The 25,301-nt window shown below is 43.3% G+C and overlaps 2 protein-coding genes across 4 annotated transcripts in view; one reads left to right on the forward strand and one right to left on the reverse strand.

Annotated features, from left to right (window-relative positions):
- Window positions 1–25,301, forward strand: part of LOC148442587 (uncharacterized) — a 113,913-nt gene that overhangs the window by 50,080 nt on the left and 38,532 nt on the right. The window contains exon 6 of the mRNA XM_088463777.1: window positions 12,041–12,808. Within this exon, the coding sequence (XP_088319903.1) occupies window positions 12,041–12,808 (768 nt within the window). The remainder of the gene's footprint in view (window positions 1–12,040; window positions 12,809–25,301) is intronic.
- LOC148442588 (uncharacterized) overlaps window positions 1–25,301 on the reverse strand; it is a 60,605-nt gene that overhangs the window by 21,744 nt on the left and 13,560 nt on the right. For 2 of the 3 annotated variants that reach the window (XM_088463763.1, XM_088463762.1), the window contains exon 1: window positions 1,429–1,496. The exons of the other annotated variant lie outside the window; for it this stretch is intronic. The gene's annotated coding sequence lies outside the window, so the exon portion shown is untranslated. Of the gene's footprint in view, window positions 1–1,428; window positions 1,497–25,301 lie in introns of those variants that run through there. 3 annotated transcript variants of the gene reach the window in all.

A 25,301-nucleotide genomic window follows, 5' to 3' on the forward strand; every position in this document is an offset into this window, starting at 1 on the left:
GGGAGCTGTGTTATTACCCCTCATATATCACTGTACAGTCCCCTCTCCCCTATATAATAATAATACCACATATCAGTGTGTACTGGGAGCTGTGTTATTCCCCCTCATATATCACTGTACGGTCCCTCTCCCCTATATAATAATTCCACATATCAGTGAGTGCTGGGAGCTGTGTTATTCCCCCTCATATATCACTGTACTGTCCCCTCTCCCCTATGTAATAATAATACCACATATCAGTGTGTGCTGGAAGCTGTGTTATTCCCCCTCATATATCACTGTACGGTCCCCTCTCCCCTATATAATAATACCACATATCAGTGTGTGCTGGGAGCTGTGTTATTCCCCCTCATATATCACTGTACAGTCCCCTCTCCCTATATAATAATAATACCACATATCAGTGTGTGCTGGGAGCTGTGTTATTCCCCCTCATATATCACTGTACAGTCCCCTCCCCCCTATATAATAATAAAACATATCAGTGTGTGCTGGGAGCTGTGTTATTCCCCCTCATATATCACTGTACAGTCCCCTATCCCCTATATAATACCACATATCAGTGTGTGCTGGGAGCTGTGTTATTCCCCTTATATATCACTGTACAGTCCCCTCTCCCCCTATATAATAATAATACCACATATCAGTGTGTGCTGGGAGCTGTGTTATTCCCCCTCATATCACTGTACGGTCCCCTCTCCCCTATATAATAATAATAATATCACATATGAGTGTGTGCTGGGAGCTGTGTTATTACCCCTCATATATCACTGTACAGTCCCCTCTCCCCTATATAATAATAATACCACATATCAGTGTGTACTGGGAGCTGTGTTATTCCCCCTCATATATCACTGTACTGTCCCCTCTCCCCTATGTAATAATAATACCACATATCAGTGTGTGCTGGAAGCTGTGTTATTCCCCCTCATATATCACTGTACGGTCCCCTCTCCCCTATATAATAATACCACATATCAGTGTGTGCTGGGAGCTGTGTTATTCCCCCTCATATATCACTGTACAGTCCCCTCTCCCTATATAATAATAATACCACATATCAGTGTGTGCTGGGAGCTGTGTTATTCCCCCTCATATATCACTGTACAGTCCCCTCCCCCCTATATAATAATAATAAAACATATCAGTGTGTGCTGGGAGCTGTTATTTCCCCTCATATATCACTGTACGGTCCCCTCTCCCCTATATAATAATAATACCACATATCAGTGTGTGCTGGGAGCTGTGTTATTCCCCCTCATATATCACTGTACAGTCCCCTCCCCCCTATATAATAATAATAAAACATATCAGTGTGTGCTGGGAGCTGTGTTATTCCCCCTCATATATCACTGTACAGTCCTCTCTCCCCTATATAATAATAATAATATCACAGATATCATATAAGAAGTCACATGACATAATCACCAGAGATGTTGCCGGATGGATAAAATGGCGGCTGAGGTATCTGGAATCTCTCGCTATGTAGCCCCGCCCTCTCCGCAACGTCACGTGTTAGGGTCTCTCTCTGTTGTGTATTTTGTGCAATCTGATTGGCTCTTCTCATTACAGCCTTACGATTGGCTGTCGCTTCTCCCCCCCCCCTCCCCTTCGGTATCTGTGGCATCATGTGATCCGCTCTGTAATGACTCTGACCACACATGTCCCCAGTGCAGGAGGTGGGCGGCCATTTTCTTGTATACCAGGTCCGGCAGTTACTATGGGAGCGGCGGCCATTTTCTCCTGGTCTGAGCCCTGCCCCCTATTTATCACGTGATCTCCTCCGGGCAGCGCTGTAGACACAGAGTCACTCAGTCATTGTCTCATCCTCTGCTGCTGCTGCTGCTGCTGCCGGGGAGAGGGGGCACAATAGGAGCAGAGAGACACCGGGGAGACTGCTGCAGGGGAGGGCAGGTAGGATGGTGACAGTCCTGGTGCTAATCTGTATTATTAGGTGGTGATAACAGTCTTCCTCCCTGCAGGTATAATCACATAGAGGGGGCATGTGTGCACGCGGGGGGGGGGGGGGGGTTCTGAGCACCCAGAAACCCCCCCTGCCTGCCAATCAGTGGGGTAGCGCCGCTGGCTGCGGTCCAGGTCACCTCTGTCAGTATGTGCAGTGCGGACCACACAACACAGTGACAAATCGCACCGCCGGCGCCCGGTAGTGCTGTCGTACACGGCGGTGTGTTTGTTTTAGCAGCCAGGGTCAGACAGACTCTCATTGGCTGCTGCATCCACGGAGGGGACCAGGGCTGGAGGTCACTCATCAGCTCCGCCTTCCGGCTCCCGCAGTGGGCGGAGGGAGAGGCGTCAAGTGGCTCAGACTTAGTTATTATAATTCACGTGGTGCAGATGTTACTATAATACAGGTGGTGCTGACCCCGTTATTACTATAATACAGGTGGCACAGACTCAGTTGTTACTATAATACAGAAGGTGCAGACCCCGTTGTTACTATAATACAGGTGGCTCAGACTTAGTTACTATAATACACGTGGTGCAGATGTTACTATAATGCAGGTGGCGCAGTCGTGTCTGGAACGCGTTTCAATCCCTGTACGGACCTTCCTCTGGGAGATGTTTAGAGTAGTATGTGGATCAGTCCCGAGTGGGTTATAAGCCCTGTTCTGACACACCCCTTTCCTGATTGGTTGGGTGATTCAGGTCTCTTATTGGTTCATTAATTCAGTCTTGTTTTCACCTTTAACTTGCCATTTGGTGGTTCAGTGTTGCAGATGTGATGTAGCTGCAAACGTACCTGACTTTGCAAAGTGAATCATTCAAATTCTAATCCATAATCGTGTATAAAGTGGATATTAGGATGTTGATTTGAAATATGTATGCAGTCTATGAACACTTATTTATCATGACCTGCTTTTCACTGAGTGAATGGGAAAATGAGTCTTATTGAAAACGACCTGCAAGCACCTTACTTGCATATGATGGACCGAATCTCATTATCACGGTTCAAACCTCTAGGGTGTAATGTCCCCATCTCTATCATGTATTTTAGTTCCTCCCTATTGCCTTGATGAAATCTCCTCACCTCCAGTTTGGTTTTACGATTTTGATGCCTGTAAATTTCAGTTGTTTTGGGTCACAGTTGGGGTGTTTTTGGAAGTGTGAGGAGAAGGGATGGGCCTCTGTCCCCTTTTTGATATTTTGCACATGTTCGTTTAACCTATTTTTTAATGATCTGATTGTCCTGCCTTAATACTGTTTTGGGCAGGGGCATTCTAGCACATATATGACTCCCTTGCTGTTGAAGATATGGTATCTTTGATTTTGAATTCATGTTGATTAGTTGTTGATATCACTGTGTGTGTTGGTTTAGTGCTCCTTCTGTATGTGATGGTGCAGGCAAAACCTGCATCACAATAATAGAAACCACCTACAATTTTGTCACTATTTATCGCGGTCTGTTTGAGACTTTTTGGGGGAATATGGTTTCTAACCAGTTTTGTCTTGACATCTGGTGCCTTCCTGTAGACTACTTTAGGTTTTGGTGGAAGAATTGTGGAGAGTATTTCATCTTGTAGTAGGATCGGCCAGTTCTTATTGATAATTTTCTTTATTAGATTAGCTTGTTTGTTATATTGAGTAACAAAGAAAATGTCTTTGGATATTCCTAGTGGTTTTTCCTTCTTTTTGTACTTCAGGAGTGGTTCTCTCTCTGTTTCTCTTATCATCTTGAAGGCATTGTCTACTTGCTCTCTATTATGGAGCGTACACACGGTCAGATTTGTCAGACTTGTCAGATTTGTCAGATGAACGATTGAACGATTAAATGATTTGAACGATTTTACCAAAGTTTTGAACGATTTGAACGATTTTACCAAAGTTTTGAACGATTGAACGATTTTTGACTGCATTAAAATGAATGGAATCGTCCAAGTCTGACTGCAAACACATCAGATGTCAGAAATCGTTATCTGACCATCGGGAACGCGCATCGTTGATCGTCCATCATTCAGGCATGTCAGATATGAACGATTTTCCTTCAGATATGAACGACTGAACGATTTTTAAATCATTATCGTTCATATCTGAAGGAAAAATCTGACCGTGTGTATGCACCATTATATTGTTTTTCTAGTAGTTCTCTTAATGTCTGTCCCTGTTTGTCATAATCTGTTATGTTTGAACAATTTATCCTAATTCTTTTGAACTGTCCAGTTGGTATACTTCGCAACCAATTGGGATGGTGCCCACTTTTTGCGAAGATGAAACTATTATGAGGTACTGTGTATATACTGTATGTACTAGTATAATATTTTGAAAGGAGGACACATTTATTTTATTATTAAAAACAGCAGCGGGAGGGTGGAGAGCACAAAGATGAGCCCGCTATGTGCGGTTCATGATATAACTGGCGTGTGGGCTAGAGGTTAGGTCATTACTTTGCAACAGTGCTTGTCCCGGGTTCGAACCCTGGAAAATAATAATTTTTTTTGCCACTGTCAGCACTGTCCCAGACCTTGACACTATAGTATATAGCTGTTTAAAAGTGTGGCATTACAAACTCAGCGTTTTAAAAGGCACACTTGCGGCACTGTCGGCACGTTGGCACTGTGGTGGCTGCCAGCTCCGGGGGTTGCAATGGGTTAATTGGCACATGCCCAGTGGAGGCGCTCCATACGCCAGTCACGCTATGCTGTGGCGTACGCAGGATCATAGTACTACGCATGCCGAGTGGGTTCGGTAGTCACACACAGTGCATCCCAGACTTATAGTAAACACTATAGTGATTTCATGATGACTTTAGGAACTACTGTAGTAGCGGGCTGTTTGAAAGAGGGATCTCTGTATTACAAACTGACTGTGCGGTTGAAGTTGCACACTTGCGGCGCTGTCCCAGACTTAGACACTATAGTGAAACTAGTAGTGGGTTCTGTTTAAAAGCGAGGTCTCTGTATTACAAACTGATTGTGCACTTGAAAACGCACACTTTCGGCACTGTTGGCACGTCAGTACGGTGTTTTCGGCCAGCTCCGGGGGTTGCAATGGGATCTCTGGCACGAGCCCAGTGGAGCCGCTCCATAAGCCAGTCATGCTATGCCGTGGCGTATAGAAGATCATAGTGCTATGCATACCCACTGGGTCGGGAGTCGCACACAGTGCATCAAGTACATTCCCCCAAAGCAAGCAAGAGCCTTTCATTACAATAATAAAGGACACTCTGTTAGCCATTTAAGCAGTCAGCTCAAGGTCTGCCCTTGTGTCCTGAAAAGGCGAGGAGTGGTGACCATTGCCAATGACACCATCCCCCATCTGCTAAGACAACTAATGTGTACCTGTAAAAAACGGGTTAAAATATATTTAAAAAATGACATAGAGTCCCCCCCCAAAAAGCCTAACCAGCCCCAGACTTGTCAGGTAGTCCTGGTACCTAAAATGATGTGGAACAAAACGAGTAGGGTTCCAACATAATTTCGGTACCAGCACCAGGCTGCAATAGAAGCCATGTAAGGGCAAATACATGATACAATTCAATTCTTCCTATCACATATGAATACAGATTTACATTTGCCAGGTGGGATTGCTAGAAGGTGATGCCTGGCTGCGCATAGATCTGCCATGTACAGTAGGGCTGACATTGGACCTCTGCGAGAGAAAACCTCACAGTGCAGATGGGCTCCGGAATGTCTCATCGCATCCTTCACGCTGAATTCCCCCAAGTGCGCAGCCCTGAGTACATTATCCAGCAGGTCCAGGTGCCGGAATGGAGCACATTGTGCATTAGCCATCTGTTCCTGGTGCCAGAATGGAGCTTTGGGTACGTTAGCAAGCAGTTCTGTGTGCCGGAATAGGTATACGGGAACATTATCCATCCCATCCAGCTGCCTCATTGGGTCTCCCAGTATCTTACCATCCATTCTGGGTGCCGGCATGGGGCTCTAAGTACCCGAGCCCTTCTTTCCAGCTGCTGGAATAGGTGTTGGAGCAGTAGTCCTATGTGTTTGAGTTGACAGAACAGGTGTTAGATTACTAATTCTATCTTGTCCAGCTCCCAGAATAAGCTTCTAGTACCATCGGTGTAGCTAGAGCTTTGTGGCCTCACAGCAACATTTTGAAGGAGTCCCTGCAAAACACACACCCAGAGGGAGATCATCTGCATACAAGGCGTCCACAATAACAAGTCATCCATTAATTTTACTCCAACACTGGGGGGCAACATCATCATATCTAGGGAGGGGACTATTAACCCTCTCACCCAGGAGGGCTCAAGCCAACCATGGTTATCCAATCACTAATAGAGGGGGCACCTGGGAGTGTCTGTGTAACCCCCTATACACGGATCAGGTCCGCTTCCTCAGGCAAATTGCATCAAGTATGTGTCTTGGAGGTCCAGGACTCTGGGCCATGAGTGAAACATTGGTGTAACCTCCAGCAATGCCGTGTGGTGGTCACAGAGCAGCGCCATAAAGCTGGGTCACAAGACTGTTTTTGGGAATGAAGGGATACTCAGTATACTTTTATGTTTATATGGGCAACATGATAGCGTAATGGACAGCATTACTACTCAGCACTGAGGTTGTGAATTCAAATCCCGACCAAAACCCTGTCAGTGTGGAGTTTGTATGTTCTTATTGTGTTTGCATTGGTGTCTTCCATGTGCATACTGGTAGGTTAGTTGGTTTATTTTAAAAGTACCCCTAGTGTGTGTGTCCGTGTGGTAGGAAATGTAGATTGTAAGCTCCCCTGGGGCAGGGACAGTTGTGACTAAATATTCCCTGTAAAGCGCTGTAATGTGTGCTCACTACATAAATAACTGGTAAGAAATAACTTCTAATAAATATATTTATTCCTAGATATCTGTTCACTGAGGAGTCAGATCCTTGTTACTAGAGAAGTCACGTGAGGGTGAGACGTGTCCTGTATAAATCACTAATCACTGAGGATGGACACGGACAGGAGTCACATGACTGAGAGGATACTAAATCTCACCCTGGAGATCATCTACCTGCTGACTGGGGAGGTGAGAGGGTCTAGGAGTATCACAGTGACATCACTTATATCTATAGTAATAATACAGGGAGATGACTGGGGAGGTGAGGGGATCTGGGAGTGTCACAGTGACATCACTTATATCTATAGTAATAATACAGGGACATGACTGGGGAGGAGAGAGGATCTGGGAGTGTCACAGTGACATCACTTATATCTATAGTAATAATACAGGGACATGACTGGGGAGGTGAGGGGATCTGGGAGTGTCACAGTGACATCACTTATATCTATAGTAATAATACAGGGACATGACTGGGGAGGTGAGGGGATCTGGGAGTGTCACAGTGACATCACTTATATCTATAGTAGTAATACAGGGACATGACTGGGGAGGTGAGTGGGTCTGGGACTGTTACAGTGATATCTGGGAATGTATGCAGTGATATTTGGTGTCTCCCCCAATACACAGGATTACACAGTAGTGAAGAAGACATCCGGTGACTGTGAGACACCCAGCAGCTCTCCCCATGTGTCAGGAGTACTGAGCAGGGCCCAACGCCCCATCACGGTGCCTCCACCTCACTCACTGATACATGAGAGAGACAATGACCAGAAGATCCTGGAACTCGCCAACAAGATCATTCAGCTGCTGACTGGAGAGGTGACTTCTGGGAATGGGACATTATACAGTAACACCAGGGGATGTGTCTGGGTGATGACTGGAGAGGTGACTGCTAGCAATGGGACATTATACAGTAACACCAGGGGATGTGTCTGGGTGATGACTGGAGAGGTGACTGCTGGGAATGGGACATTATACAGTAACACCGGGGGATGTGTCTGTGTGATGACTGGAGAGGTGACTGCTAGCAATGGGACATTATACAGTAACACCAGGGGATGTGTCTGGGTGATGACTGGAGAGGTGACTGCTGGGAATGGGACATTATACAGTAACACCAGTGGATGTGTCTGGGTGATGACTGGAGAGGTGACTGCTGGGAATGGGACATTATACAGTAACACCAGGGGATGTGTCTGGGTGATGACTGGAGAGGTGACTGCTGGGAATGGGACATTATACAGTAACACCGGGGGATGTGTCTGGGTGATGACTGGAGAGGTGACTGCTGGGAATGGGACATTATACAGTAACACCGGGGGATGTGTCTGTGTGATGACTGGAGAGGTGACTGCTGGGAATGGGACATTATACAGTAACACCAGGGGAGGTGTCTGTGTGATGACTGGAGAGGTGACTGCTGGGAATGGGACATTATACAGTAACACCAGGGGATGTGTCTGGGTGATGACTGTATCATTGTGTCAGGTTCCTATAAGGTGTCAGGACGTCACTGTCTATGTCTCCATGCAGGAGGGGGAGTATATAGAGGAACACAGGGGTCTGTACAAGGACGTGATGATGGAGAATCACCGGCCCCTCACATCACTGGGTAAGAGGAGACTATAATTTATTGTACAGGGGAGAGCAGGTATGGGGGCCCTCTATATACACATCATCTGATAATCACATATATATATGCGTGTCTCCTACAGATGGACCCAGTAACAGAAATACCCCAGAGAGATGTTATCGTCCTCTGTATTCACAGGATTGTACAGAGGAGAATCACAGGATCCCACAGGAGCATCAGGTAGATGGAATTTAGGGTCTCAAAAATATACCACAGTGACTTTCTCTATATGATCTGTAGAGCAGCTGTGTGTGTCTTATACACTGATATTGTACTGTTTAGTCTAAATCAGTGGTTCTCAAACTCTGTCCTCAGGACCCCATACAGCTCACGTCTTCCAGATCACCCAGCAGGTGCACAGGTGTTTTCACTGACACATTTTAAGAGATCTACAGGTGGAGCTAATTTATTTTATTTGTGATTATGTGGGGAGACCTGGAAACCATGCACTGTTTGGGATCCTGAGGACCGAGTTTGAGAACCTGTGGTCTAAATTAAATCAGACATTATTTTTTATGGGTCATTTAGAGTGAAGATTTTGATGATATTAAAGTTGAAGATATAGAGGGAAAAGAAGAGACGTATGTGACTAATATAAAGACAGAAGATATACAGGGAGAAGAAGAGACGTATGTGAGGGGTGATCAGCAGTGTAAGGAGGAGGAAATCCCTACAGATATCAGCACAGGTGAGTAATGAACACTTATTACAGAAAAGAGTCACATATTCTACTTGTTCAGTTACTACAACAATCTCTTATCCTACACCCTCATCTGTCAGTACAAACTAATCTGGGAAATTTATACTCTCTGGTGTATCTCATACATCAGGAGCCATCAGCCCCTATTATACTCCTGCTCTCCTCCTCACATCATGTCACTGTATGTTACCAGCCCAGAGATCTGACCAGTCTCCTCCTCACACTCTGGTGTATCTCATACATCAGGAGCCATCAGCCCCTATTATACTCCTGCTCTCCCCCTCACATCATGTCACTGTGTGTTACCAGCCCAGAGATCTGACCAGTCTCCTCCCCACACTCTCTGGTGTATCTCATACATCAGGAGCCATCAGCCCCTATTACACTCCTGCTCTCCCCCTCACATCATGTCACTGTGTGTTACCAGCCCAGAGATCTGACCAGTCTCCTCCCCACACTCTCTGGTGTATCTCATTCATCAGGAGCCATCAGCCCCTATTATACTCCTGCTCTCCTCCTCACATCATGTCACTGTGTGTTACCAGCCCAGAGATCTGACCAGTCTCCTCCCCACACTCTCTGGTGTATCTCATACATCAGGAGCCATCAGCCCCTATTATACTCCTGCTCTCCCCCTCACATCATGTCACTGTGTGTTACCAGCCCAGAGATCTGACCAGTCTCCTCCCCATACTCTCTGGTGTATCTCATTCATCAGGAGCCATCAGCCCCTATTATACTCCTGCTCTCCTCCTCACATCATGTCACTGTGTGTTACCAGCCCAGAGATCTGACCAGTCTCCTCCCCACACTCTCTGGTGTATCTCATACATCAGGAGCCATCATCCCCTATTATACTCCTGCTCTCCCCTCACATCATGTCACTGTATGTTACCAGCCCAGAGATATGACCAGTCTCCTCCTCACACTCTCTGGTGTATCTCATACATCAGGAGCCATCAGCCCCTATTATACTCCTGCTCTCCTCCTCACATCATGTCACTGTATGTTACCAGCCCAGGGATCTTACCAGTCTCCTCCTCACATCATGGCGGGATTCAGGAGAGTGCGCTGTTGGCAGGCCCTCAGCAAGGTGGTCATCACAAGGGCCTAGAAGCTCAGACGGCATTCCCACTGGCTCCGGACACTGGGCGCCGCAATTTTGGACCTGGTCAGGTTACCGCTATTACCCAGTGGCAGCCAGGCTAATGTGCACCTGACTGCACCAGCCAATTACCGCGTTGACCCAGGGTATAACTATCCTTCTTTGATAACATTCTGTGCCTGTGCTTTGTCACTAGACGTCCAAGGCTCCAAGTACAAGTACCTCTCCACATATAGTTGGTCCCAATTAAATGCATTATTAACTTACCAATCTTGATCTATATATGGTGTGATTTATACTCTGATATATTTGATTTAATTCACAGGAATTTGTTTTTCAGTTGCTATTGCACGCGCAGGTGGAATTCTAGATGAGGCATTATATAATAAGACCAAAGATGTTTTAATATTATATACATTTTTACATTTTACATTTTTATTACATTTTTATCTGTACCCAATATTTCACTGGAGAGATTGTATACCAATTTTAACATGAATAATAAAAGTTAATTTTTAAGAAATATTCTAGTAAGTGCGCCAACAAAGAGGACATTTCTGTTTCCTTTTCTCTATCCTATAAGATTATCATTGTCCCTGGCACCACGCCCCAGGACTTTATAAATATTTAGATTTACAATTTCTTATTATTAGGGTTGTAATTTGCATACCTTCACAACTACTAGTGCAGAAGTCTATCCCGATTCCCATTTTCCCTATCATAACATGTATTAAACTAATACCACATTCAGTGTGTGTGTGTCATGTATGGTCAATATTTTCTTTACAGTAAGACTAGATGTACCAGCAGGCCCTTAGGTCTCAGAATGTCGGCACTTGCGGATCTCTAATTGCCAACATTCTGGGGACAGTAGTCCCAGTGTAATGGACGATATTTATTCTATTTTTACACAATTAACCCTGCACCAAAGGTACTAGGGGTGTGGGGAATAACGCCGGGCTATCACCCTGGGGTATACTTGGAAGGGGGTTCCCCTTTTTTTTGGGTGGGCCTACTTCCCATGGAATCCCAGTCCTAAGCTGACTAGTTAGGGGAGTTGATGCTTTGGCCAGGGGACCCTGTGAATTGTGTCTCCTTGCTGTGACATGAGCCCCAGCTAATTAGAGCTGGTTGATGGTAATACAGGAGTCCCCCTTTGTATTGTTTTCACTGTATATGCTAAACTGGACTGGCACAAGAGACCGATGCTGGTTCATTGAAATATGGGGGGTCCCCGTGCTGGATTTTTCCCATATTTCCTAAACCAGACTGGCTCAAAAAGTGTTTGTTGGTGCATTTTATGTTATATCCTAATGTTAGAGTATTGTGTGTGTAGGGCAACTTACAAAGTCAGTAATGAGTTATACATTGTACCTTGCAGCATCTTCAATGTATCTATTTGGTGGTAATTCTGGGACTTTTAACTATAGTCTTTATTGGGCAAAGTAAACTTGTCATAGGGAAAACATTCATATTACCATGTATTTTATTTCCAGCACATGGATGTAACAGCAGGAATGTCTCAGAGGAATTTCCCATGCTCTCTCCAGATTGTGAGATAGAAGGCAATGACATCACAGAAGATTCCTCACGAGAAAGCCCCATTATATACCCAGTACATCACCGTGCAGATGTGTCATCTCATCCCTCTACTCATGAAGAATGTTCTCCAGATAACTCTGATATTGGAACTTCTAGTACAGATAAAATATTTCCCTCTTCCACAGGGAAAGCTAAGGCAGGAGAGATGTTATTTCCATGCTCTGAGTGTGGGAAATGGTTTACATACAAATCAGTTCTTGTTAGACATCAGAGAAGTCACACAGGTGAGAAACCATTCCCATGCTTGGAGTGTGGGAAATGGTTTAGAAAGAAATCATATCTTGTTATACATAAGAGAAGTCACACAGGTGAGAAACCATTTCCATGCTCAGAGTGTGGGAAATGTTTTACACAGAAATCACATCTTGTTACCCATCTGAGAAATCATATAGGGAAGAAACCATTTCCATGCTCTGAGTGTGGAAAATGTTTTACAGAGAAATCAACTCTTGTTAAACATCAGAGAACTCACACAGGTGAGAAACCATTCTCATGCTCTCAGTGTGGAAAATGTTTTACACAGAAATCAATTCTTGTTAAGCATCAGAGAACTCACACAGGTGAGAAACCATTCTCATGCTCTCAGTGTAGGAAATGTTTTACACAGAAATCAATTCTTGTTAAACATCAGAGAAGTCACACAGGCGAGAAACTATTCCCATGCTCTGAGTGTGGAAAATGTTTTACAGCAAAATCAACTCTTGTTAGACATCAGAGACATCACACAGATGAGAAGACAGTTCCATGTTCTGAGTGTGGAAAATGTTTTACAGATAAATCTACTCTTGTTAGACATCAGAGACATCACACAGGTGAGAAACCATTCCCATGCTCTGAGTGTAGGAAATGTTTTACAGAGAAATCAACTCTTGTTAGACATCAGCAAAGTCACACAGGTGAGAAACCATATCCATGTTCTGAGTGTGGGAAATGTTTTACACATAAATCATCTGTTGTTAAACATCAGAAAACGCACAGGAGAAATGCAATGTCCGTGAACTGTTGAACCTAAAATGGAGTTGTAACAATATTCTAAATGTTCCAAAGGTGAGAAATGTTCTTGATAAAAAAAAAAATTGTCTTTACTTCTGTTTACCATATTCTGTTTATATACTAAGGGGCTTATTTACAGATGGACATGAGCATTATTTCTCATACATAAAAGATGACAATAAGAAAATGTATACTTCCCTATGTAGTCAGATACCTTTTGGAATGCAAGAACAGTCCCCACTGAGGCATACCAGTGTATGTACATAGACCTGATGGACGTGCACTGTATAAAAGTGTTAGGTGTAGTTGTATGCAATGTGGATAATGTATTAAAAACACTTTTTTTGAAAATATTTATTGAGTTTTTTAACAAAAACAAACACTATGATGGCAACAAAGACAACACAACAAATAAGATATATGAACATCATAATCAGGAACCGTACAGAGTACATGACGGTGCATAAAGAACCAAAAGTCATACATAAAAACAGGAAGAGAAGGACATAGCCATCTTCATAGTGGCCTAAAGATACCATATAAGTACCCCATATATTATAACATCAGGTTACATTTCTCTGCACATCAGGAAGAGTGGACTGATGCTCTAAGTGTAGCATATGTAGAAGCAGAACATGAACTTGTTCGGGCCTAGGGTTAGAGCGTTCCATCCACTTAGAAAGAATCACCTTATTAGCCAGCGTGAGGACATAAAGAAATGAGGTAAGGTGTTTATGTAGAGAGTGCAGACCCCAAGAAGAGACATTCAAAACTATCAGTGCCCTGGGGTCTAGGGATCAGTGTAAACCAAAAATAGTATTGATAAAACCGAGTTTGATACAAACATTTTTGAATTTTAGGACATTTCCGGAAATTGGGAAAGAACAATACATTAGGGTCCTTACATTTTGGGCAACCGCCATGTGCTTTATCTGGCCTTCAGAGATGTAAGCCCTGTGACGTCATTTTATGTGAATTTCTTGCAATTGTGCTGAAAGTAGAGATTTCCGTATTAGAGGGGTATTTACCTAATAAGTAATTAACTCGCAGTATTTGGGGTCATTTCAGTAAGAGAGGATTAGTGAGCGCTAAATCCCAGTACAAAAGCCTAATCCTATAAGAAACAATGGAAACTAAACTAAGAAAGGCGATTATGGGTCCACTTCATATGAGGGACATAAGGCTCCAGAAGCGATTGAATAAAATGACAAATCTGAAAATACATAAAAATGTCTGAATGAGTTATACCATGTCTGGCTACCAACTCTGGAGTTGAAAGTGACTGCACGGATCAAAGACATCTTTGCTAGCACTAATGCCAGAGGCGTCACTGGGTCTGGTGACCCCCCGTGCACACTGTAAATCCATCATGCATGAAAAGGGGGCGTGGTTTAACATAATGAGGCATGGTCTCACAGGAAAACCTGTTCTCATCACTCCGGTGTCGCAGTTCCTCAAATACAGTTTTCATGAATCACTCAAAAATGAAAGCTCTTATGCACGTGATCCCATCATAATCCCAAAATAAAACCTTAGGGATTTATTAACAATAGTATGAACAATTTTTGAGTGTTTTTCAAAAGTTAAAAAATTAGGCTTTTTCATAAAAAAATTGCAGTTTTAAGGGCATATAACTTCAAAACCAGTGTACATATTAGCCTAAGATTTTGGGAGGTTTCTTTACACCTATGACAGAATTTATTATACCAAATTTCATTGAAGCTAGAGAATGAAAGGTAGAATTTTTTTGGAAATTGTGTTGATTTGATGCGGAATGATCCTACAGCTACTGAAGGGGAACTATCCACTACTGGGATGGGATGTGGAATGACCCTACATCTACTGAAGGGGAACTATCCAGTACTGGGATGGGATGCGGAATGACCCTACATCTACTGAAAGGGAACTATCCACTACTGGGACGGGATGCAGAATGACCATACATCTACTGAATGGGAACTATTCACTACTGGGACGGGATGCGGAAGATATCAGAACTCTACAAAGAGCAAATTATTCTTAAATTGCCCCACCTAAAAGAAATGTCTAGATCCACCCCTGATCGTTGCATCTGCTAGTTTCAAATCTTGCTTTTAATAAACTGATATATAAATATGTCACCATTGTTAGGTCCTTCTTGTTGAGGGATCCCCATGAGAACGGATTAATCTGTGTGTTATTTAATAATTGTTATTTTCAACCTTTAGCCTTAGGAGTTATACTATATCATCATGAGCGGTGTACGTGATTTGGTATATACACATACACAGACACACTGTTACTGTAATCTATATTTAGCTCTGTGTAGGGTGTAATAACTGGCTTATTGCTCATCAGTGTCAGCTTTCATTCCATAATCACAGATTATCCATCAGGTTCCCCCCTAGTCTCTAACATGCACCCAGTGAGGCTAAATCTGCCTCCTCACCCAATCTCTGGGTCTTGGTATAGTCATCTCCCAGAGCATCATGGTAAAAGCTTATTAACTCTCATCATTTCTATATGGGAATAAGAAGTAACTAAGGTCAGAGACTTGGATAGTGAGGGCAATAAGACCATGTACATAGACTAATAACATCACACATTACATAGCCAGTATACAATACATGACAATGTGGAATGGATAGATGGAATTCCATCAATGATAGTGGCAATGGTCAGAATCGCATTGGATGTTGGTAAGTATTTTAATCCAAATCAACCCTAACCCACCACTCCCACAGCCTAAAGCTAAGCATCCTGCAACCCAACTGACCCCTCCCACAGCCTAGCCCTTCTGCAGCCTAACCCTTACCCTATCACAGCCTAACTCTAAGCCACCCCTCCTGCAGCCTAACCCTTACTGAGCCCTCCCACAGCCTAACCCTAACTGTCCTGCAGTGTAACCCACTCCTCCAGCAGCCTTCCCCTTACCCAGCCCTCCCGCAGCCTAACCCACCCCTCCCACTGTCTAACCCTAACTGTCCTGCAGTCTAACCTACCCTTCCCACAGCCTATCCCTCACCCAGCCCTCCTGCAGCCTAACCCTTCCGCAGCCCAACCCTAACCGTCCTGCAGCCTAACCCACCCCTCCTGCAGTCTAACCCTCCCACAGGCTAACCCTAACCTTCCTGCAAACTAACCCATCCCACCCACACCCTAAACCACCCTTCCTGGAGCCTAACAATCCTGCAGCCTAAACCTAACTGTCCTGCAGTCTAACCCCAATCACACAGGTGGTGGTCAGCCCACAGCCTGACCATAACGATCCTGCAGTCTAACCCTAACCATCCTGCAGCCTAACCTCACTTTTTTATCTACTGACCATACAATAGCACATCATGTTCATCTATACACAGTACTGTTATTACATATATACAGGGTATTGTGATTACATGTGTGATAACATATACATGGTAATATTACATGTGATATATACACAGTATTGTTATTACATATGTGTGATAATATATACATGGTATTATTACATATGTGTGATAATATATACAGGGTATTGTTATTACATATGTGCGATAATATAGACATGGTATTGTTGTTACATATGTGTGATAATATATACACAGTATTGTTATTACATATGTGTGATAATATATACACAGTATTGTTATTCCGTATATGTGATAATTTGTACATGATATTGTTATTTTGTATGTGTGATAATATGTACACTGTATTTTTATTACATATGTGTTATAATATATACACAGTATGGTTGGAGATATCGGCTTTGGACCGATGGTTGGAGATAACGGCTGGTGACCAATGGTTGTTGTTAGGATCAAGTCTCAGAATAACCCACTGATGGAATGGAGACTTGCACCAAACTTTGAACTGGAATCACACGGACTGGAACCGTTCAGATACAGAGTACCTGGGAGCTCAGCACAAAGCTGTAACTTCAGCAGAAGCAACGCTGTACTGGCAATGGAGGCCAGTCAGGAAATTGAATTTATAGGGGTGGGTCCCCAAGGATTGGTACTGTGATCAGCTGGTCTGGCAGCAGCACTCTGACTGGTGGAGGAGAGCAAGGCGATTGAATCCAACATGGCTGTGTCCATGCTGAGTTGAGGAGGGAACTCTGTTGTACAGCCTGTGTGCTAGCATGCAGAGTAACACTAAGAGCAGAGCAGGAACAGTGTGGACAGACCTCATAGCCAGCTGGATGTGATGTGCAGTGAAACCTCCCAGGGAATATCACCAGCAGCAGGACCATCGGCGGGCAACTCTAGGGGTAATCATCCTCCTCCAGGGTCCTTACATCAAGGACAGTGGTGTCCACAGTGGGGTAACTAGACACTGAAGTGTGCTCTATCCCGACGGCACTATCCAAGGGGGCGGGGGATCCGGCATCATCCCCACTCCGTCCAGCAATCTTTACCCCCCACCACCACTATTATACATGGCAGCGGGCAGCCGCAGTAGATCAGAGAGAGGCAAGATAGAGGGGGTGATCGCGGGAGGAGGCGGACAGTTCTGCTCACAGGGCATGTGCGCTCTGTGCGGGCACACCGGCCGTGCCACCCTAGTTGCGGCCTTGCTTTCAGCACCCATTCTAAGGCAACCAAGTTGTGATCAGTCCTTTTTCTTGCTGGTGGACGCCTCCATGGTTGGTGTTGGGGCAGTTTTGTTGCAAAAGGATAAAGAAAACAAGTTGTACTTCTGTGGGTTCTTCTCCCGAAAGTTCTCTGCACCAGAGAGGCATTATGCTGTTGGAGATAAAGAGATACTAGCCATCAAATTGGCCCTTCAGGAGTGGTGATACTTGTTAGAGATATCTAAATTTCCAGTGACAGTCTATACCAATCATAACAATTTTAGATACCTCAAGACGGCCCGCTGTATAAATTATCTTCAGTCCAGATGGTCGTTTTTTTTTATTGGTTTATGCCAAGGGTTCAACACTATCCTGGTGGTGGTGGATAGGTTCTGCAAGGTTGCTCACTTTGTTCCTTTAAAAGGGCTAATTTCAGCACCAAAGTTGGTGGAAGTGTTTATAAGAGAAATCTTTAGGTTGGATGGGTTTCCTAAAGTCATTGTTTCCGACCAAGGGGTGCTATTTACCTCTAGATTTTGGAGAGCATTTTGCAGGTAATTTGGCATCAATCTGAGCTTCTCTTCGGGCTATCATCCCCAGATTAATGGGCAGACAGAGCGAATTAACTGAGAATTGGAGAAATTCATTTGAGTGGCTGTTTCTGTCAATCAGGATGACTGGGTCTCTCTGTTGCCATGGGCTAAATTTGCGGGCAATAATCTGTGTCATGAGGCATCTGGGGACTCTCCATTTTTTACTCAGTACGGTTTGCATCCAGGGTTATCTGAGTTACCAGGTCTTCAATCAGTATCGCTGCCAGCCGTGCGTTGTACAGTAAACTGGTTATTTAAAATCTGGAAGGAGGTAAAGAATTGTGAAAAGCCTCTTCAAGGTATAAACTGTTTGCAGACAGGAAGAGGAGGGTTCCGGTGCTGAACCCTCATGATAAAGTCTGACTGTCAACCAAGAATCTGAGATTAAGAGTCCCAATGATTAAGTTTGCACCCAGATACATCGGACCCTTCCAGATTTTTCAGGTGATCAATCTAGTGTCATTCTGTCAGAAACTTCTTAGTACGCTTATAATATGCAAAGGATTTCATGTGTCCCTCCTAGAAACCCCTGGTGCTTAATCGTTTCTTGGCACCTTGCAGCCCTCCTGCGATTTCGGTGGACCATCAGGAGTATGAGGTGAAACAGATATTGGACTCCAGGGTTTCTAAAGTTGTTCAGTTCTTGGTGGATTGCAGGGGGTATGTTCCTGAGGAGCACTGCTGGGTCAAGGCCTCAGATATTCATGTACCTCTGCTTCAGAAGTTCCACCAGAGGTTTCCTAACAAACTATTTGTGGGGCATTCGGTGCCCACCCCTAGAGGGGGAGTAATATTCACAGTGCACCGGACTCTGGCTGTTGCTTATCAGGTCCAGAATCACTAGCGTCCCAGGTGGCGGGCAGCAGACGAGGAGTCCTCGAGCCCACTGCTGATGTGTCTGGCTCTGTGCAGCAGATAAATAGCAGGCGTTTGCAGCTCTCCTAGGAGTGCAGCACCAACCTGTAGGGAAATTTAAAGAGACAGGTGAGCCAAACATGTAGTCATGTTTGGGCGTGATTAGAACTCCTCCCTATAAGAGTGTCTGGGGGGGCGTGGCCTGGCAAACAGAGCCGGACGTGTGGAGGACTTGCTCCAGCTGAATCCTTAGGGAAAAGCGGGGTAATATATACAAACCCAACGCAAGGGAGGGTGAAAACTGCCCCTAGACAAGCAGGAGATCTGCCCCTACACTGGATGCTGGCGGTGAGGCACTCAGAGCCGGGCGGTGTGATATTCAGCCACCGCAGGTGAGGCCTCCAGCATCCAGTGAAGCTGGGACCTCGATTTTGGTTGGCCGGATCCGCGTCTGAACAGCAAGGACGCGCTGCACTGCAATTTCGGCAGCGCAACTAACGGGGACTACAGCAGAGAGTGCTGGAGGCATCCACCTCATTTACACACCCGCTCACCTCTATCTCCAGATCTCCGGTAGGCCTGGGGAGTGGCAGGCATCCTCTGGCATAAGGGCCAAGTGGGGGTCCCTGGGGAGCGTGGCAGGTGACGTCTTCGCGGGAGATGAGACCCGGGCTGCACTAACGGCTTGCTCACCAGAAATTGGGAGTGAGTACAAGGGGACAGATATACCATCAAATATTCCCCTATACTTTACAGCAGTGGAAAAGAGCAGTGCCAATATAAATCTTGTCTCCTGCTGGATTAACTCATCATTGTTGATACTCTGGCTCCATCTTGTGGCTGGTTGTTATTACTACATGGTGCACTGCTTCTATTATTTATCTAATATTTTTATTGAGTGCTGAGGATTCAACCCAATACTATATGATCCGATTACTTCACTAGGTGACGGGTAATTTCCTCTCAATAAATTTTCAGATGTAATGGTGATATATGCACAGATTCCCCCCACCGCTCCTTGATACATTACTGAATATCATCACCATATGATTGTCACATATAGTTAATGCCAACTTTCCTGTTGAGAAAGATAAAGGAAAAAGAAGATAAAAACGGTGGCGATGGCTCCTAAACGCCAGAAAGATTCTACAAAGGTTCCGCCGGTGAGTTTCTTCAAAATGCCTTCCCCTGCGCAAGGTTCTAACATTCCAGTGACGGCGGTCCTAAAACTACCTCCACTACTGAACCAATCACAAAACCCCATGCACTACCCTCTGAAAATGGGGACTCATTGGGCGATGATGCACCCTTGACAGTGGGATCCATGAAGCTCCTATTGGCGTCCTTTAAATCGACATATCTTTGGAATTTAAATCTGCACTGCAGACCTATCAGCAGTCAGTAGATAGCCTGGGAGAATGGACGGATCACTTACAAAATAAATGAGAAGTGGTCAAGTCCCACAATGACTTAATAACGCTACACGAACAACTTCAATCAGAAGTGACTACCCTCAGAGATAAAGTCGGAGACATGGAAGATAGATCCCAATGTAACAATGTCAAAATCAGGGGCATTCCAGAGTCGGTAACCAACTCAGATCTGAAAGAATATGCCACTAATTTGTTTACGAAGCTACTTCCTACAGTTACCATAACTGACTTTCTGATAGATAGGATTCACTGTTTACCTAAATCCAGAAATGCCCCAGAGGGCTCATCCAGAGATACACTCATGAGACTCCATTACATTCATATCAAAGAAGCCGTGCTACGAGCAGCAAGATCTTCCGACATCGCAGGGCCTGTGCTAGGCGATCTTCAAATTTATGGAGACCTATCAGCATCTACATTAGCTAAGCGCAGATCTTTCTACTCTGTTACAAAGGCTCTACGACCAGCTAATATACTCTATCGGTGGGGTTTCCCCACCAAATTGCTGATGGCTCGAAATGGGAAAACAACAGTAGTATCATAACCAGAAGACGGTATCCAGCTGATGGTTGCTTGGAACCTAGAGAATATCTCGGCATCGCTGGTCAAAAGTCCAAGGATCGAACGTGAATGATCTTAAGTAATATTACAGTGTTCACTATTTTTCTCATATCGCAGGTTTTGCTATAAGTTAATTAAAAAGGCTAATACATTAAGTGCCTTTAGATTTAGTGACTCAATGGTTAATCTATTGTCGTTAAAGGACTAAACTCGCCCAACAAAAGGCGATTGGCCCTTAATTTTTTCCATAAACATAAAGCCCATATAGTTGCAGTCCAAGAGACCCATTTTATATGCTCAGATCCTCCGAAATTCACTAATTATTATTACCCAATATCGTATTTGTCCAATGGTCCACAAAAAAAAGCTGGAGTGGCCATATTATTTGCAAGTTCCTGTCAATTTACACTAGAGGACCAAATTGTAGACCCTAATGGCCGCTACCTTATCTTGATAGGGAAATTAGAAAACAGGAGTCACAATCGCCACAGTGTTTGCCCCAAACTCTAAATAAACTGTATTTTGAAGAAAATTCTGTGCCATTCTCCAACAACATAGCAAGGGACAGGTTATTTTAGTAGGATATTTCAGCATGGTGCTAGTCCCTTCCTTAGATAAATCTTCATCCACTAATAAACTATAGCCACTGCAGGCTCTAAGCCACTCTAAAGTGTTTAATAGAATAATATCAGAGTATGATATATGGAGGGCAAAAAACTCCATGACCAGAGACTACACATTCTACTCCCTTGTGCACCGATCCTACTCAAGGATAGATTTAGCATTGTCAGATAAATGGACATTGCAGCAATTCAGGAAAGCTATAATATTACCAGTTGCAAGGTCAGATCACTCGGCCTTGTTTTACATTGGGATGTTGAGTCACATAAGATTCCGTCTAGACCATGGCGTATGGGTGCCCACCTTCTGAATAATCCCACGGCTAGACAGACCATTATGGAATCTACTAAAATGTACTTGGAAACAAATAAACTAGAAGACACCTCTCTAGATAATCATTGGTGCACCCTCAAGGCGGTGGTGAGAGGATCAGCCATCCAAGCAGCGGCGAGACTTAGAAAAACCACTATTAAGACTAGAATAGACTTAGAGGTAAAATTGGCTGACCTTGATGCCAGACATAAAAATTCACCTCTTAATGATAAAATTTATCGAGAACTTCTAAAAACTAGAGAAGAGTGGAATGTGCTGGCTTTAGGAGTTCATAGAAATATTTTTAAATTAAAACAAATATTATATCCAGGGCAACAGGGCGGGAAGAATGTTGGCAAGGAAATTAAGGCGCAAAATAGCTAGGGAACGAGTTAAGATGATTTACAATTCCAAAGGAGCTAAAGTAACCGATCCTTATGAAATAGCAAACGCCTTTGCCGACTACTATTCTAAATTATACAATTTAAAAGATCCGCTAATATGTCAACCGGCCACGACAGATATTGATAAATTCCTGAACCCTACGACTCCCTTCCTAGGATGACACAACTGCCGCTTCTCTGAATGAGCCATGGTCGATCAAAGAGGTGGATGAAGTGATTAAATCTCTACCCTTAGAAAAAGCTCTGGGCCCAGATGGATTTATCAATAAATTTTATAAAGAATTCAGAGAATTGTTGAATCCCACATTGGCAAACCTTTTTAATAAAGTTTCAGAATGCGGCTCTCTACCCAAGGAAATGTTGAAAGCTAGATTAGTGGCATTTCCAAAACCAAGCAAGAACCCCTCCTTTATTTCAAATTATCGCCCGATAGCATTATTAAACACGGATATTAAGATTTACGCAAAACTTATTGCAAATAGATTGAAATTACTCCTACCCTCCGATTCACCAAGACCAAGTGGGGTTTGTCTTGGATCGCCAAGCCCCAGACAGTACCAGACAAGTAATTGATCTGATCGAGGCCTTCTCCGGTTCGGGTGAGCCATTGTTGGTGCTTTCCCTGGATGCAGAGGCTTTCGATAGACTCCACTGGGGTTATTTAACGGCGGTGTTATAGCACTTTGGAATAGGTAATAGAGCCTTGTCCTCTATAATGGCCCTATATTCTAATCCTACAGCTAAAGTGTTTTCAAATGGTATGCTTTCTAATGGGTTTGATATAAATAACGGCACACGCCAGGGCTGTCCATTATCCCCGCGAATATTTGCACAAGCTATTGAACCTTTGGCAGAATCTATCAGATCCACATCAGATATTCAAGGATCTATTATTGCAGGAGTACACAATAAAATATGTTTATTTGCAGATGATGTGCTATTGACACTCACCCATCCCATTTCTAGTTTGTCAAAACTCCATGACTTAATAGAGAATTATTCGCATGTATCATACTATAAATTGAACACATCCAAGATTGAAGCCCTCCCGATCAATATTGAACCAAATATGCTTGCCTCGCTCAAGGTATCTTACTCATGTTTGGAAAACTGGGAGCCTTAAATACTTAGAGATCCAAATTATCCCACAAATTTTTTATCTAATATCTAGGAATTACCTCCCTTTATTGAACATGCTATCTTTATTACTGAAAGATTGGATGCTGCAGGAGGTTTCTTGGCTGGGACGAATTGCTGCATTAAAAATGATGCTTCTTCCCAAGCTGATGTATCTTTTTAGAACAATTCCGGTGTTGGTTCCAAGATATATATTGGATAAATTTCTTAAACTGTTTATTACATATGTCTGGAAAAGTAAGAAGCCTAGAATAGCTAGGAATATCTTATCCTTGCCAAAACGGAATGGGGGATTGGCATTTCCAAATCTGCAAATATACCAGTTAGCGTGTTTAATAAGCCAAATTGGAGATTGGTTCGAATTAGACAAACCAAAAACATGGGTTATATTAGAGGGACACAATGTTTCCACTACCTTTGATGAATATGCTATGGATGCCTCAATCCAGTAATATCCAAAATACAAAGTATCTAACAGCTACTATGTCTTCTAGAAAGGCTTGGCTCGATGTAGTTTCTAGACTGAATGACTTTTCTCTACCCACTACTAACCTCTCCCTTAGGGGAATTGCGGCCCTTATTCCAAATTTGTGTTTTGATAACTGGATAGACAGGGGGGCGCTCTCCCTGGGTGATAACTACAGAAGACACCTTGAACTCCTTTGCCCAGATTTGTGACAAGTTTTCTATTCCAATAAAGGATTTCTTTAAATTTCTACAATTACGCCACTGGTTATATAATGCAACAAATTCCCCTCACCATATTAGTAAAATAGCAAAATATTTACAAAAAAGGATGGATATAATTACATCTAAGGGTAGCATAACCTTGTGGTACTCTCTTATATGTGATTCCATAAAACCCTCTAAATTCTCCTCTCTGATTAAATGGGAATCAGATCTGTCATGCTCTTTGACTGAAGAAAACTGGCAGTCAGTCTTCCGTAACTGCTTTACACTCTCAAAATGTGTTTCTCATGTAGAACAATACTATAAATTACTACATAGATGATACCTAACCCCAGAGAAACTTCATAAGATTTGGCCTTCAGTTTCCAGTCTATGTTGGCGAGACTGTGGGATGGTAGGCACATTACCATACATGTTCTGGACATGTCCCATGCTACGTCCACTATGGAGCCAAGTATTTAAACTCATAACACGGGTATCGAAGATCTCTATAGACCCAGATCCTTTAATAGCTATTTTCCATGTATATCAGGGACCCATTTCCAGTAGTGATCGTTATGTTATGGGACATATATTAATCACCACAAAATTACTAATAGCTCAACAGTGGAAATCTAATATTATTCCCAACATACAAGCTATTGAAAATAAAATCCAGGCCCATTACGAATTTGAAATGGCAGGTGCCAAATACTCGTCATCAATTTCTAACCCCTTGGTCCGCTGGTTTGTATGGACCGAATATAGGAATCATAAAGGTGGCCCAGTTAACTGATGTGAATGAAATACAATAATATTTTCAAGATTTTATTTGACACAATTTACAATAAGGTTATATGGTAATATTGATTATCGAGTTGAGCATTGAAAAGTCATTATATAAGGAAGAGGTCACAACTAAGTGGATGTATGTTCTTCATATCAGTGCTATATTTTCTGTATTTGAATTTAAGAGTTATTCTGATTCAAATATATAATTATACTGTATGTACCTTTCTAAGTGGATTTCAGCTGTTTCTGTAATTTTTTTTTTCCCCCCCATTCTTTATTTTTTATTATTATTTTCTGTATGTTTCTATTATGTATATGTCCAATACTTCTCTTTTGAAAATCAATAAAAATTGAATATTGAAAAAAAAAAAAGAGAGAGTCTGGCAAGAGACAGGTGCCAGAGTATACGCTCCATTACCTTACTCCAGCATTCCTGTGTACTTGCAATCTGTTCCTGACCTTGGCTCTGTTCCTGACCCGTTTTCGTCTGATCCCTGGTACTGCAATTGGTAATCTGGTTCTGACCTCAGCTATCCTCCGTGACCTGCATAGGTCTTCTCC

The sequence above is a fragment of the Taudactylus pleione genome, unplaced genomic scaffold, assembly GCF_031769625.1.
Source record: "Taudactylus pleione unplaced genomic scaffold, aTauple2 ptg001443l, whole genome shotgun sequence".
Taxonomy (NCBI): Eukaryota; Metazoa; Chordata; class Amphibia; order Anura; family Myobatrachidae; genus Taudactylus; species Taudactylus pleione.